The 15,681-nt window shown below is 38.9% G+C and overlaps 1 protein-coding gene across 1 annotated transcript; it reads right to left on the reverse strand.

Moving 5' to 3' along the window:
* Positions 1–5,564: 5,564 nt before the first annotated feature.
* LOC118826849 (CD48 antigen-like) lies at positions 5,565–10,798 on the reverse strand. Its single transcript, XM_036597865.1, has 5 exons — positions 10,758–10,798; positions 7,824–7,883; positions 6,240–6,602; positions 5,901–6,132; positions 5,565–5,631 (listed from the first exon to the last, which is right to left on the reverse strand). The coding sequence occupies exons 2-5, from the start codon at positions 7,873–7,875 to the stop codon at positions 5,565–5,567; spliced, it is 714 nt and encodes a 237-aa protein (XP_036453758.1). The 5' UTR covers positions 7,876–7,883; positions 10,758–10,798.
* Between the last annotated feature and the right edge of the window lie 4,883 nt (positions 10,799–15,681).

Consider the following 15,681-nt stretch of genomic DNA (forward strand, 5'->3'; position numbering starts at 1 on the left):
TTTCTAATTACTGATAGATTTCAGCTGGTGTCATGACTTTCCATGGCTTTGTGCACCTCTCTTTCTTCATGTGTTCAATACTTTTTCCCTGTGTCATTTCTCATTATTACACACAACTTCATTTATGGACATCTATGGTTTGATTTCTTTGCATGTGTGGATTGGATGGGTTGTTACTGACATCTTGTGGGAATTTCATGTCAATAGCACCTTTAGAAATATATTTACTTAGAAAATTAGTGACGTGTTCAATACTTATTTCACCCGCTGTGTGTCTTATTTTTGTTATGTTTCTCAAATGATAAACTGCAGTTTTAGAATATTGTTTATATTGGAGTCATATGATAAACTTGCTAATTACACCAATGTCTTTGACTGTAGCTTTTTGGTTTCACATAACAATCATGGAACTCTAGGGTGAAGTCAACAATCCTGAGATTTCAAGCTTTCTATAGGTGTATTGTATCACTGTATTGCCGGATGATTTAATGCATAAAATAATATATAAAAACCTGAAGTGAGCACTTTGACTGAAGCGTGCCGGTACAGTGATCAGAAGAGGTTCAGTCAAATTTATTGGATGAAGTCTGATCTGAAATCACACTCAGAATTACATTACAGTCCAAATCAAAATTTGTCAATAATGTGTTCTGTCTGTATGTCACGCCTCCCTCCAGCCCGGCTGGAACTACAGCCGACTAAGCTGCCTCGGACTACATGTCCCACTACATTTCGCTCCCTCACATGACTCAGGACTCCTTTAGATCCCCCTATCACCATTCAGCCTCTCCAGACTTCTAATCACATCCACCTGTTCTCCTGCGTATGTAACCTGTTTCTATCTACTCTTTGTGAAGTATAATCACCTGTAGCCGAGTGTACCGAGCTGCTCTCCATGTCTGTTGGCGAGTGTCCGTGTATGACCTGTTTTCTGTTTATGACCTTGATTTTTGTCTTGCCCTTTTTTTGGTTAACGACTGATTTTATATCACCCCTTTGTTAATAAAGTACTTAACACAAGCCTCGTCTGTGAGCGTCTTGCTCTGCTACCATTACACTGTACCAGGCCTCTACCTGGAGTCCAGTCACTATCAGTGATGGACCTTTTGAGCTGTTTTTCCTGGTGTGGTCATCTCCATCCCGTCCCTTATCATCAGAACTTTGCTCACACATTGAACACTGTGATTTGGTTCTGTAAATGCTAAACTGTCAATCTGTCCATTATAATTTCAACACAGAACCAACACATTATTAACATACTATAATTAATAATCAAAACACTCCCTGAACTCTAACACACTGTCTTAAAGTCCTCCCCGTCTTTCTCCTGTGTGATTTGGATGAAATGTTGATTATTTAAGTGCAGATCTAGAACAGAACTTCTAAATCTCTGTCCAGCATCCAGAAAGAATAAACATTGTTAACTTGTAATGGACGTTAATGTAACATTTTATTTTCCTTTTTATTTTTTAAGAATTTCTATTGGTCCATTCATCATAAAATTTTGACACAATGCAAAGAGGCTGTAAAAACAGAGATACAAGCATGTGTTACGGTGATATTTTAAACGTCTACTCACTTGTGGTTTTGTGCTGTTTCATTTCAGAGGATTTTCTTTTTTTCTTTCTTTCTCTTCATTGCTAACTTCCCTACTTCAGTGTTCATGCCAGTGATTTGCTGCATTGGTGGAATTTTTAAGAAATATTCAAACTCATTCTGCAAGTAGAGAGGATGTATCTTAAATAGAAAAGCAGAATAATCCACAGAAATCGCTTCTGTTAGAACGTTCTCTTAAATGTGGAGAGATAAAAGACACCAGCATGGACGGCTCAAAGCACTCAAGAACATTTATCCCACTGAGAGAAATCCAATTCTGTTGTTGTTTACTCTGACTTTGTTATACAGCTGTCAATGGACTGAAAATGACTGAACTCTTAACTCTTATGTTGCTGTAAACTTGATTTTGATTGGGGAAATGAGTTGATAAGCATTGATTTTTGTGTGACTCATAAATGGTGGATATAGTAAACACTGTATTGCAGTCCTATAGGATGATTCACTCTTCTTTAGCAGATTGAATTCTGAGAATGTTTGTATAAGTGGTAACTTTTAAACATTTGCAGATTACTTTACTTAATAATAAGAGTAAATTAAAAGCGTTTATCCATGTATCTGTGTAAAGGTGTTAAAGTTAGTGTAGATGTCATGAAGTGGTTTTCTCACTGGGGGGCAGCACTCTCTCTGCTGAAGTTCACAGCTGCATACTGAACATCCTGGTCATCTATGAAGTAAAGAGGAAGTGTGGAAGCAGGGGGCGGAGCCTCTTTCTGTATGTAAGAGTGCTTGAATTCAACGTTGGAGTAGTGAACGCCATCCTGATTATCTGATTCGTCTCTCTGTGTGGGGTCAGACGTCATGGCCAGGTCTGAGAGGTTACTGTACACAGCAGTAGAGTCACACTGAGAGAGAGAGAGAGAGAGAGAGAGAGAGAGAGAGAGCTCATATCTGGATGTGCCACACTGTAGTAAATGATATCTTGGCAGATGAAGATATAAAAAGATATTTCTAGATATCATTGATTATGTAAAGTAACAGTATGTAAGTTTGGGAGATTTGGAGACCTCTGTGGTGGAAATGTGTAACTGCATGCAACGTTTGGAAGAACACTTTGTAGCATGGGTTGTGCTTCGGTCCCCTTCTCCGAGTGGCTGAATCTGATGATTGGAAGAGAATTCAGAGAGAACTCAGTCTAAACTTGGTGAAGGAGCATCTTCTGAGGATGTGAGTGAATTATCTACTATTGTCATCATATCTTTATCAGTAAGATGTTGATTTTGGGATCATTTGAGACCTGAACATAAAGCCAGACCTTCTTTTTGAGACTGTCCATGTGACATTAATACGTTAAGACGTGGTGCAAAAAAGCATTTTTAAATTAAAAAAAAAATACACAGTGCAGCTCTAAGTATCTGTACAAAGTGTAATTATCTTACTGCGCTGGCAAATACAAGAAATGATGCCTGAAAACACAAAGATCTTTTTCAGGTGAGGTGTATTTAAAGGAATAGTTTTATAGAAGAAGGCAAAAACACTCTTAACTTCTAGTATAAGTTGAGGTCTGAAGTTCTATGCGTCCTGTGTTTGCAGAGTTTGGAATGTTTAAATTAAGGGGGCCCCCTGGTCCAAAGGCCCCCATAGGGAGTAGGCCTCTCACTTTCTCCCTTCTTCTCTTAGTTCCAAATAGATGAGATCATTTTAATAAGGACCATATGTTCTGTCTCCTTTTTTCAACAACAAGCAACCTATATAAGCCATTGGCTATAGTGGTCTGGAGGGGGCACTTTAGAATTGGCACGGATCCTCTCTCAGGTACTTTTATAGTGCTTGATATGATACTGTTTTACTTTGTAATAAACATCTTATGCAAATAATGCGGTATCAGTGGAGTCTCCTTCATCATCTTCACATCATCGCTACTTAATAAACAACACAGGTCACAAAAAATCACTTCATATAAATAAAAAAGTGTAGAAAATGCCTAAATTATTGCATAATGATCTAACAGCAATATCATAATAGGATATACAGTCTCATGCAAAGGCTCAGGCGCCCCTAGAGGATTACATAGAGAAAAAAGAACAAATACAATCTGTGTAGTTTACAAAATTACATTTTCTGCTAATGTTAACGCATAATTACTTTATATCTGATTAACTTCAGAAATAGAAAAAAATAGTAAATAAGGGTTGTGCAAATATTTGGACACCCTTCCAGTTTAGCCTTATCTGCCTTGTTAGGACAGGTTAGGCAGGTCAAGAATCAGATGCTGGCTACCTTAAGCAACTGGCTGAAGATCTGAAAAATAAGCTAATTGGTGTCTGCAATGCAGGAGAAGGCTAGATATCAAAGCACTTTAAATTACGCTTTAACCTTTCTGACGTGTCATTATGAAATAGCAGTGAAGTCAAGTCAAGATCTGGAAGACCAAGAAAGCACTAAGAGCTCTCTAGAACTGGTCATATGCAGGCCTGTGATCTGTTACTGAAACAAATGTATCACAATTTCTTTTGCTAGATTTGTTAACTAATCCAACAGGCTAACAAGCAAACATGCTTGAGAAACCAACAAACCAATCTTTGTTTTTTTGCAGGTTTACTTTGAACATCATATTTATGCTACATTTCAATTATGTCCATCAGATTAAATTGTTTTCTATAAAAGGCAACGATATTTAAAGCTATGTCTGAGTTGCATGCATTGCACAATTTAACTTAATAATAATTCATGTAATTAATTATTAAATGTTACTTTTTTTCTGAAACTAAATTTTATAGTCTAAAGAAAGTCCAAGTTAAGAAGTTAGTTTAGTTTAGGACAAGTTTGATTCAAGTAACAAGTCTTTTGACAAGTAACAAGTATTTTGAACAATTAGAGAGAGAACTGCTGACTCAAGTCCCATCTCTGACATACAGACCCTCCTCTATAACATTCTCACCCGTACATTCTCCTCAGTGCTCATGTGGCCTTTACCAGGGCTGGACCTCCTTCTCCTAAAAAATAAATAATGAGCACTGAAATAAGATTAAACCTGCATCATTTTCAATATGTAAAAAAAATAGGTTCACAGTTCACAAACCTCATCCAGATCCATCCTATGATAAGTATTAGGGCCAGGACGACTACCACGCCCACTGTGACAAACGTTAACACTGTGCTCTCATCTGGACCTTCAGGACCATCACAAATACACAATGACAGTATCAGAATTTGAGAAATGTTACTTCTAAGATTTGACTTAACTTTGTTATTGTGATGCACCAAGTTATGTGCTGGAATTACCGAATTATAAAGGATGAAAGATGAAATGTTCTTCTAAAATGGACTGTAGGTGGATTATAAGCCAGTGGTGTAATGACTTTTATCCATGCTCTACCAACAGATACATTTTTATGTAGCTAGCATTGTAAGGTTGGACAAGCTTTACAGGCTGTCTAGGCCTGCATAGAACTGTTACCTCCTACAGCACAAGAATACTGTGGAACATCCTCAGTGCTTGCTGACTCCAGGTACAGCTTGTTGTATCTGCTGGGTTTGTTAGTTACAGGCTGTCCGTTCTTGTACCATTTGTAAGTGTGGTTGTTGGTCAGAGTGCAGGTGGAGATACAGGTCAGTGTTACTGTCTGTCCTTCTGATGGAGTGGTGGGACTCACTTTCACCTGAAGATCTGAACATACAGTGGAACAGAAAGTGTAGGATTTTTAATATTCTAACTTATAAAGCATTGTGAGGTAAGAAGAACTGTTACAGCTGGGTGTGGAAGCGTACCTTCAACACTCAGAATGACTCCAGGATAACCAGAGAAACTCCCTCCTGCAGTATCAGTGATGAATCTAAAGCGATATTCTCCAGAGTCACTCTTTTTTAGATTGTTCATTCTCAGAGTGCAGTTTCTCTCTTTATCTCCATGAAACTCAACTCGACCAGCAAACTGCTCTTCAACACTCAGATCTGTCGGCTCCACTTTAGGCCGAACGTAATACCAGAATGTTTCAGTAACTGTCCGATCACTGGGATATGAGTAAGTGCAGGGAAAGTCCACTGATGAACCCTCCAAAGCACAGACTCTTCTGTCTGAGTAGGTTACATTCCAGCAGTTCTTATCAAAAACACCTGTAAAAGTAAAGGATTATCACCTTCTTGCCGTTATGGATCCTGAACTGAACTTTAGATTCTAGCAGTATCTGAGCTCAGGACCAGCTTTCTCTCTCACCTATTTGTAACTAGCAAATATACTTTCTCTGAGTAGAAAACAAAGCACTTTTTGTAAGCCGCTCTGGATAAGAGCATCTACTAAATGCAATAAATGTAAATGAACAATTAGATATGAACAGCTTTCATACTCACACACTGTATTGGATCGGATTTCAGGATGGCTGCTAACAGAGCAGGAGTAGCTGCCAGGACCAGCACTGCTGTATACACTTAAAACCTTCTGATGTTCATATGTTGAGAGCTGATATTGTCTGTTTTTGTACCAGTTGTAATCAGAAGGTTTAGAGGACAAACTGCAGGAAGTGCTACAGCTCAACTTCATCTGCTGTTCAGTTTTAGAAATCACCTTCATCTGCAGATCTGAGTGGAAATAAATGTAAAAACATTCCAGCAAATATCTTGTACACAAATATCAGCATCACAAAGTTAAACTGACTGATCAGATCACTGTAGTTGGGCTGTATTACCTGAAACTGTTAGAGTAACTGCTGTTGAGCTGGAATATTTCTGTCCTGTTTCTGTAATGATCATGAGGTGATATTTTCCTGAGTCTCTCTCTCTCAGGTCTGATATTGTAAGAGTTGAGCTGTATTTGTATGGGCTGGTTGTGTATCTCGCTCGTCCTGCGTAGTCTGAGTCTAAAGCTAAATCCTCTGGATCTTCCTCGTTCCTCCATTTAGCTTTTTGTTTGGGGCTGAACCAGAAGCTGTACTGAGGTCTGATGTTGGTGTTTGAGTGAGAGCACTGCAGGGTCACTGTTGATTCCCGTAGAGCACAGATAGTCTGAGGACTGCAGGTCACTCTCAGAGTCTCACCCAAAGAACCTGAAACTGAAACAGTGTGCAGCACTGAGTCTGCAGGAGTCACTCAAATCAACACCTACAGAATCTGACTGATGTTAGTTCTGATTAAGCAGGTTATTTCTACAATTGGAAGCAAAATTCCTTCATAACTGCAGCCCTTCATGTTCACTAATCTCATCTCTAATCTCTCTCTGAAAAGCTGGTCAGTTACTGCAGCAACACTGAAATATATTCATACATAAACTTGCCTAGTTTTTAGTTTCTGATCTGATTTCTTGTGTTTCTTGTTTCTTCCTGGTGTTGATTCTGAGACACTCTGTAACTTAACTGGTTATAATGATGATCAGTAATGAAACATGTTTTCTCCATGACTTGCATGTTAAACAAATGATGGAAACAATTTCTTTTAACCATGGTTTATAAGACATCTATTAGCAGTTAATTCATCATAGTTTAATTATGAACTAATACGGTGTTCATTATTTATCAATATATTAAAATGACAATGAATGTCACATACAAAACATTACTTAATTATGGTTTAGAAACCACTTTTGCAGGCCCTAAAGTGAGGTGATGTTACAGTGACCTGTTGCTGGCTCTGCCCTGTCCTGTCTCCTCCCATGTAGCCCCACCTTTGGGCATTTATTTATATAAACTAAGGTTTTCATTTGAGATTACAGGGTGCAAAAAATGTTATATACATATATAATTATACAGCATTATTAAAACAAAGGACATTGTATGAGCAGACAAGATTCTTCTTCTTCTTCTTCTTCTTCTTCTTCTTCTTATTATTATTATTATTATTATTATTATTATAGACATTCTTTTTGAAAACACTCCCTGTATATTGTAGCATTCTGCTACTGGCTTGCAGGGCCATATGAGCCAGGAGGCGTAGCTTTGCAGAGCAGTTATATGAGGAGCCTCTTGGGAAGAACTGCACTCACTGTGGGGGGAGACTTTATTGTTGTTAATAGTTGTTGTTATCCTGGAGGGTGTTTGTGTGTTATCTGTGTGTTATTATCTGGGGATGGCTTGGGGGTAGTGGGTCTGTGAGTCTGTGGACTAGAGTTGTGTGGCTTTTGATGACCTGTCCAGCTTTCTGAGAGGCAGTTCTCCAGTGCTGTCTGTTCATTAAATGAACTATCTTAGTTTTCATCCTCCCTCTCTCTCTCTCTCTCTCTCTCTCTCTCTCTAATCAGGACTAAACCCAGTGATTCAGTAAAATCAGAATAACCCTACCTGTAATACTCAGCAGGATGATCAGTGATAGGATTCCACATGTGAAGCTCATGGTTCCACCTGACCTGACAGCAGAAACAGAAATAGATCTAGTACTGAAGGAGCTGTTTCTGCAGGTTTATTAAATACTTATTTTGCAATATAAAACAGTTCATTTACTAAGAAAGTGCAGATTTTTTTTTTACCCCAAAGCCTTTCAGTTTTTCCAGTAAAGAAAATTACAAAACAGATATTTGACCACTTCCATTTAACCCATTAAATATATAAAAAATCTTGGTGTCATTATAGACCCTGATCTGTCCTTCGACGCACATATAACTAATATTACTAGAACAGCCTTCCTGCATCTCCGCAATATTGCTAAATTGAGAAATGCATTCTCTCTACAGGATGCAGAAAAGTTAGTTCATGCATTTATTACCTCAAGGCTGGATCACTGTAATGCCCTGCTGGCTGGATGTCCCAGCAAAAGCCTTGACAAGCTTCAGTTGGTCCAGAACGCTGCAGCCAGAGTTCTTACTAGAACCCGAAAGTTCGACTATATCAGCCCAGTTTTATCAACCTTACACTGGTTACCAGTTAAATTTCGCATTGATTATAAAATTCTCTTACTGACCTATAAAGCTCTAAACGGACTCGCCCCTCAGTACCTGAGTGAGACTCTGTCCCACTATGAACCATCACGCCTACTTAGATCACAAGGTGCTGCTCACCATTAGTACCTAGAATTAATAAAGCTATGTCAGGGGGTGGAGCTTCTCATACAAAGCCCCCCAGCTTTGGAATAGTCTTCCTGTTAATGTTCGGGACTCAGACACAGCCTCAGTATTTAAGTCTAGGCTAAAAACTTACTTGTTCAGTGGAGCCTTTGGTAATTAGTTTTCCTGTTAGATAAAAGGTGCAGATCTGGGGTTCATGGTCATAGAGTATTATGGTAAACTGGGAGTGTTGGTGCTGTCGTCCCGCTGCCTCACACATTCACTCAGGTTTGTTGATGGTGGAGTGGAGGGGCGCCGACATCTCAGGGAGCCTCATGACTCTGTTACCTTCTGTCTCTCCCTCTTAGTGAGGCTGTAATAACTAGACCTGCCGAAGTCTCTGCTGCTCTGTTAACACTGTAATCTGTGATCAGTGACTCTTTACAGAATTAACTGGCTCTGTGTTTCTTTGCTGAGTTGAACAGCTGCCCATTCTGTATGGTATGATTCAGGTTCTTCTGCCTTGATCGGGTGCCCACTGCTTGCCAGCCTTCTGGACTGGTTTGACCACCATGGAGCTTCTGCTGTACAACACTGGGCAAACCTGACCTGCGTGAACTGACCCTCTTGATGCTTGTGTTATTGTTTGCTATTCAGTGTGGTCCAGAAGAGGATGGGTTCCCCTTTTGAGTCTTGGTTCCTCTCAAGGTTTCTTGATGTTAGGGATTTTTAATTTTTTTTTTACTTGCCACTGTCGCCAACGCTCATAGGGGCTCGGACCCCGATTCTTCTGTAAAGCTGCTTTGTGACAACACCTGGTGTAAAAAGCATTATATAAATAAACCTTGACTTGACTTGACTTAAATAGCCAGGTCCCGTTGGTGGGTCCAAAGTTTTTTTTACACACTTTAACCTAAGAATAGCTAAAGTTTGCACTAAAGTCCCTGTGATTTGTGAATAATAAGCCTTAGTATGTAATAGGTCTGGATCTTGAGGGGGTAACTTTCAACATTTAAAAGAAATGAAAGTTAAATGGTTTAAAGTCAATTTCACATCCAGAAGATCAAAATCTCTGCAGGACATGAGGTAAAAACTGATCTTCTAGAAAAAAAAAACATCTAACTAACAAACCCCTGTACTGTACACTGTAAAAATGGCTCGTCAGCTCAACCTAAAAAATTACTTCATGTGGTAACATTTTAAATTAACTTGGTTTATTCAACCTAAATAAATACTTTAAATGAAGGATTCTTTTAATCAAAGTCAAAGTCAAAGTTATTTATGTAGCACTTTTTACAGCAGGTGTTGTCACAAAGCAGCTTTACAGAAAAATCTGGGTCCAAGCCCCCATGATCGTCGCCAATGATGACAGTGGCAAGGAGAAACTCCCTAAGAGCAGAAGGAGGAAACACTGAGAGGAACCAAGACTCAAAAGGGGAACCCATCCTCCTCTGGAACACACCGAATAGAAAACAGTAACAGCAGAGAATGAGGTTTGATCATTAGTGTAAGATACAGAAAAAGGGGAAAAGCAGGAGTAGCAGTGTCTATGATTACAAACATGCAGCAGCATCATCAGGAGGGTCAGTTCATGCACAGTGTTATACAGAGACAAGCTCCATGGTGGTCAAACTGGTCCACAGAGCGAGTAGTGGGCACCCAATCAAGGCAAATGAAGAACAGCATCAGACACACAGGATGGGCAGCTATTCAGCTCAGCAAAGAAACACACAGCCAGTTAGTTCTGTTAATACAGACTGATTAAAGTTTACAGTGTAGCAGAGACTCCGGCACATCAAGCTATTAGAGTCCCACTAAGAGGGAGAGACAGGAGGTAACAGAGACATTAGGGCTTTCTGAGATGTCAGCGCCCCTCAGCTCCACCTTCATCTAACTGGAAAAACTAATTACTACATGAAGTCATTTTTAGGTTGAACTGATGAGCCAACTTACATCTACAATGTGGAATAATACAATTGAAGCAGTTTTTATTTACAGATCACAGCAGGAAGAGATACAGATCAGACTGATCTACACAGAGAGGCCAAAGACACAGAGACTAAGACTAACACCCAGAGAGAAATGCACAATTCTGAGTAGGAATCATTCCTCAGTGTTATTCCTTCAGACCACAGTGCTCAAACTTCTCCATTTCACTGTATTCACACAGTTAAATCCCTCACAGTTTTAAACAGTTTGCATACAGAGCAGCTCTAGTAAAGAACATGTTACTTACATTCTGTAATGAACACTGTCCACTCTTTTGTAGTCCACTTAAAGTTCGCTCTGAGGAGTGTGAGTGCGGTAAATATGAGCTGCTGCAGTCCAGCTCGAACTTCCTTCCCTTTTCTGTGCTTTCAGAAGTTCCTTCCTTCATTTACTGTTCATTTATACTTAGTCACATTGTTATTAACATGAATAAGTAACTTTGGACTTCGTTATAGATGTTTATATAAAACATTACATGACAGATGCAAAGGTTCCATGTCTAATGTAAAGACATTATCAAAGTCTATTAACAAGCCAAGATTATTTTTATTATAATGAAGTGCTGTGAAGTCTGTTCTGACTCCCTGCTGACCATTTTGACACTGTTGCTCCAGACTGCGCTGTCTTCTGATTGGATCCTCAGGATTCTTAATGCTTTCCTCTTATTGTCTCCATCCACCTTGTTACTGGTGTTGTTCTGAGCATAATTGTCTTTGCCAATGAATTGGTTCTTACAATAATATGTGCAAAATAAGAGCTTCAGCTTGGTTCTCTAGGGTTCTAGTGAGAGGTTTGTTTGGCAGGGTTCTGTGTGCTGTGCTTAAGTAGGCTTGTATGGGATGAGCTTTAGTAGGGTTCTGTGGAAACGTTCCTCCACTGGTTTCTTGTAATCTTTACTGTCTGTCAAGCTGAGGTCACCTGGTGTCCGATTTTGTACTGAACAGTCCAGTTTTGAGCTCCTGCATTCTGGTCTATTTTCTCCCACCACAAGTGATCATGTCACGTCACATGGGTCTGAGTTTTCAGTTGCAGGGCTGGTGCTCTCAGTTTTTCAGTGTCAGCACAAATTTGCCTTGTTTCCAGTTTTTCAACAAAATCTGAAAAATGAATAAACTGTACTTGATGATTGTTTTGAATAGAAATTAAGAATAAATGTTTGCACAGTGCTGTGTATCTGATGGACAATGTGTGACTGCCACTTCTGCTGCTGTTGCTGTTTCTATTAATAATTGAACATTATTAGAAACATGAGAGGCACAAGGAAGTTGGAACAGAGGAACTGACCTCAGTTTAAAACAGTTTCAACACTTTAATATAGAGACCAAAGCCATAATATGGAATTAGATTTTAACAAATGTCTCTTTAAAGTAAAGTTAGCTGGAATTTTATGCAAGTCGTCAGTTTTATGAATAGTGGGTGCAATTAACCGTTTGTTACTGTACTGTCAGCACAGTAAAGGGAATGAAGTTAGAGTAGAACTGCAGTAGAATATATTCAGCATACAGCACATCACACTCACATGCTCTTCTCAGCTCACTTTCAGTAAGTTAGCACAGTGTGAGAAATTCACTAGAATTAATGAATTATATTATGGTGAGTTTCTGTTTCAGTAGGTTTCTAAGAGAGGGGCTGAATTTTATTCCATTGTTTTTCCCTCAAATGACCACTGAAATGTAAAACATCATCTGCATGTCTTTAGAACTGCATCACTAAGCAACCACTTCTGCTCAACCAAACTACCCAACAGCTCTGTTTCCACTGTGGAGTCACTCAAATTCCTTTGCACTAATATATCCAGGGGCCTGAAGTTGGAGAGGAATACTGTCTTTATCGCTAAGAGAGCAGAGAAAGGTCTTCCTGAGACAGCTGAAGAAATTCAAACTGCTGCTGAACCTGATGATCCAATTCTACACAGCGATACTCAAGCCCATAACCATCTGGTTTGGTTCCTCCACCTCACAAGAACAAGCCGAACTTCAGCACATAATCAGGACAGCGGAGAGGACATTGGATCTATGTGGCAACGCTTCAGGACATCTACAACAGCAAAGTTACAGCTGACCCCTCTCTCCCCGGACATCACCTCTTCCAGATACCCCATCTCAATCCACATTCAGGACCATCAAAAGCAGCACATCCAGACATGCTAACAGCTTTATCTCCAGAGCTGTAGCTCATTAACCACAGTGGACACATCACACTCCATCAAACCTCCCTCACTGTAGGACAGTAACTCCTCTGGAACCGAATGCTTATTTACACTGTGCAAATGTTCACACTTACAAACATTGATTTTATTTAAATATGTACACATTTCTTTAGCTTCTTTCACATTGGCTCTTTGCTATATTCACTATTAATTCTTTATTCTATTTGTTGTATTATTATTTTTATTTTTCCCTGAATTAAGCATCTGTAAAGAGTCTGTTGGCTTGTTCTGATCAATATGTTATATGTTATACATGTGACTCACCAGGACAGATTCCTTGTACATCTAACTTACTTGTCAAAATAAAGTGATTCAGATTCTGATTCGGTAGCTTGGTCTCAATGTGTGATTTATTTATGAGCAACTTTCATAACAAGGAATTAAAGTAGCCTTTGTTTATCCCATTATCAATAGTATGATAGTGTTAATGCCCCCTAACACATTTAGGGCACATGTAGTGTTATACAACTTTTTAAATCCAGTTACCATCACAACGGTAAGCTTTAAGATTTGCAATGTTTGTCTAACGGAGGGGATTCAGACTTAGTTATTAAACAGAACCACACAACTATATTCTTCATACAGTATTTGACTGCTGTGTGTAATTTATTTGACACAAAGAAGCATGTTACATCATACAAACAATCTCTTGTATGTGAAAAGTGCAAAAAAGGTACTCATTGGCTGATTCCAATACCAACAATACATCACCCCAATATCCTGGCCAGCTTATTGGTTTATCAATTACATTCTGTGTAGTGAGTTAAAGCCCCCAAAGAGAGTGGATGGCCCAATAGACAGAAAATGTTTTTTTTCCAGTGAACTGGTTCTCAAAATGTGCTTTAGTAGGGTTCTTTGGGATGAACATCAGTGGGATGCTAGAGGATGAGCTTTAGTGGGATTCTGTGTTTTCTCCTTCAGTAGGATTGTATGGGCTGAGCTTCCATATGATTCTGGAGGATGAGCTTCAGTGGGATTCTAAGGCTTGAGCTACAGTCGGGTTGTATGAGCTGAGCTTCAGTAGAGTTCTACAGGATGAGAATCAGTAGAGTTCGAAGGAACTTTTCTCCACTTGTTTCATATAATCTTTGCTGTTTATCAAGCTGTGGTTGACTGGTGTCTGGTTTTGTCCTTAACAGTCCGATTTCAAAACAAATCTGACTTACTTTGTTTTTTAAAAAGTCTGTTGTACTAAATGTCTGTTTTACGTTGAAATTAAATAAATGAAGGGGTTTCCTGAGTTTTGCACAGCACTATACATCTCTGATAGACAACATGTCGCTGCTGCTGCTGCTGTTCCATTTATAATCAAACATTAATAGAAGCATAAGGGACACAAGGAAGTGTGAAGTTCAATGATGATCTCATAAACACAGGAACTGACCTCAGTTTAACCCTTAGGACCCGGAGACGTTAGGTCACTGCTAGCCTTCATAACGTCAGAATGGTTTAAGATACAAACATGATCCACATATCAGGACATTCAGCAGACCCGCCCCTAACTAGTGAGCATAACATCATCATCAAGCTGTGACGTCAGCGTCAGTGAGTAACTCGGCTCTGAATATCACCTAAAATCCTGATATTATTGCTCTGCTGTTTGGCCTCCATATTCCAACAAAGGGTTAAAACAGTGACATGATTCACACATCAGATCATCATCAGACCCCGCCTCACCGTCCAGAGTGATCTCATCCACCTGTGACCGTCCATCAGCCAGAGATCCAGCTCCAAAATCACCCAAACCCACTCGCTACTGTTATATTACATCTTTGCTTTCAGCCTTCATATTATAAACAAAGGGCTTTCAGTTTACATTGATTTTGAGTATTAAAAATATCTGATATTAAATATGCAACTCAGTTTGTAACTAAAAATAAAGCCTTTCTTGCTGTGTATCAGAGTTTTAGGACTCAGCCTGAATCCAAGAGGACAGGAAACCAATAAAAAACATGTCCGCCTTATGCTATGCATTTATTTTTACTCATAATAACCAACAGAATGAATCACCATCAGAATTATTGCACTTTCAGCTCACAGACACTCCAGACTAATAACTTCTATAAAGACAACTACAACTGCACTTGTTTTCAAGATCTCTATAATTAAAGAGTACAAAATTTAGCAGGTGCTGGGTAAATATTTGATCAGAAATGACCCAAATTCTTAAAGATATCAAATTTCTGTGATCATTTACATGTAAAACAATGGCATATCTGAGCAGCCCAGGGTCTCCTGAAAATAACACATGGCCTGTGTGACTGTCCCATGTGAATATTGTAATTACTATAGTATTATACAATAATTGCAATCGTAATCGTAATTGACCCCAAAAATACAAAATCCCTGAAATTTTAGGTTTCTAAGGGTTAAAACAGTTTCAGCACTAACATAGAGACCAAAGCCATAATAAAGAATTACATTTAAAAAATGTCTATTAAAAGTGAATAGTGATGCACACTGGGCATTAATGTGGTGCTGTTGTGATCTTTGTGGTTGGGTGGCGTCTTCATTAGGATGGCATTCCTGATGTGGAACAGTTGGCATCCTTCCTTTACTGGTTTACTGCTCACTCATTCTCAGATATCGGTGTTCTGCCTAAACTATCCCTGGTATTTGTTGTTCTTTGTTCTATTAATCTGCTTCCAGATGAGGTTTTCTTTGTTGTACTTGGAGAATCACAGATTTTAGGTTTTCCTCGTTGGTTTGATACATCTTGGTCATTCAAATGGCCTTATGACCATTTATTAATGAGTTATTAACATTTAACTGTCAAAATGCTGATTTAGTGAAGTGTAAAACACATCAACATTTACTGAGTCGCATACAAATTCACAAAGCGCTCAGCAGGGAAAACTGCAAACACTCTAGATACACTTTCTTTCATAAACCATTAACTGATCACTGATAGCTATGAACAAATCATTCATTCATACAAGACACAGGAAGCTTTTAAACAGTA

This window comes from Colossoma macropomum, unplaced genomic scaffold, assembly GCF_904425465.1.
Source record: "Colossoma macropomum unplaced genomic scaffold, Colossoma_macropomum, whole genome shotgun sequence".
In the NCBI taxonomy this organism is placed as follows: Eukaryota; Metazoa; Chordata; class Actinopteri; order Characiformes; family Serrasalmidae; genus Colossoma; species Colossoma macropomum.

Excerpts from the sequence above, each read along its gene's own strand:
- LOC118826849 (XM_036597865.1), bottom strand. The coding sequence starts at position 7,875 with ATGAGCTTCACATGTGGAATCCTATCACTGATCATCCTGCTGAGTATT. Across the intron at positions 6,603-7,823 it reads CATCCTGCTGAGTATTACAG|TTTCAGGTTCTTTGGGTGAG; the intron begins GTAGGGTTATTC and ends ACACTGTTTCAG. Across the intron at positions 5,632-5,900 it reads CGATCCAATACAGTGTGTGA|ACAGAAGAGTCTGTGCTTTG; the intron begins GTATGAAAGCTG and ends TAACCTACTCAG.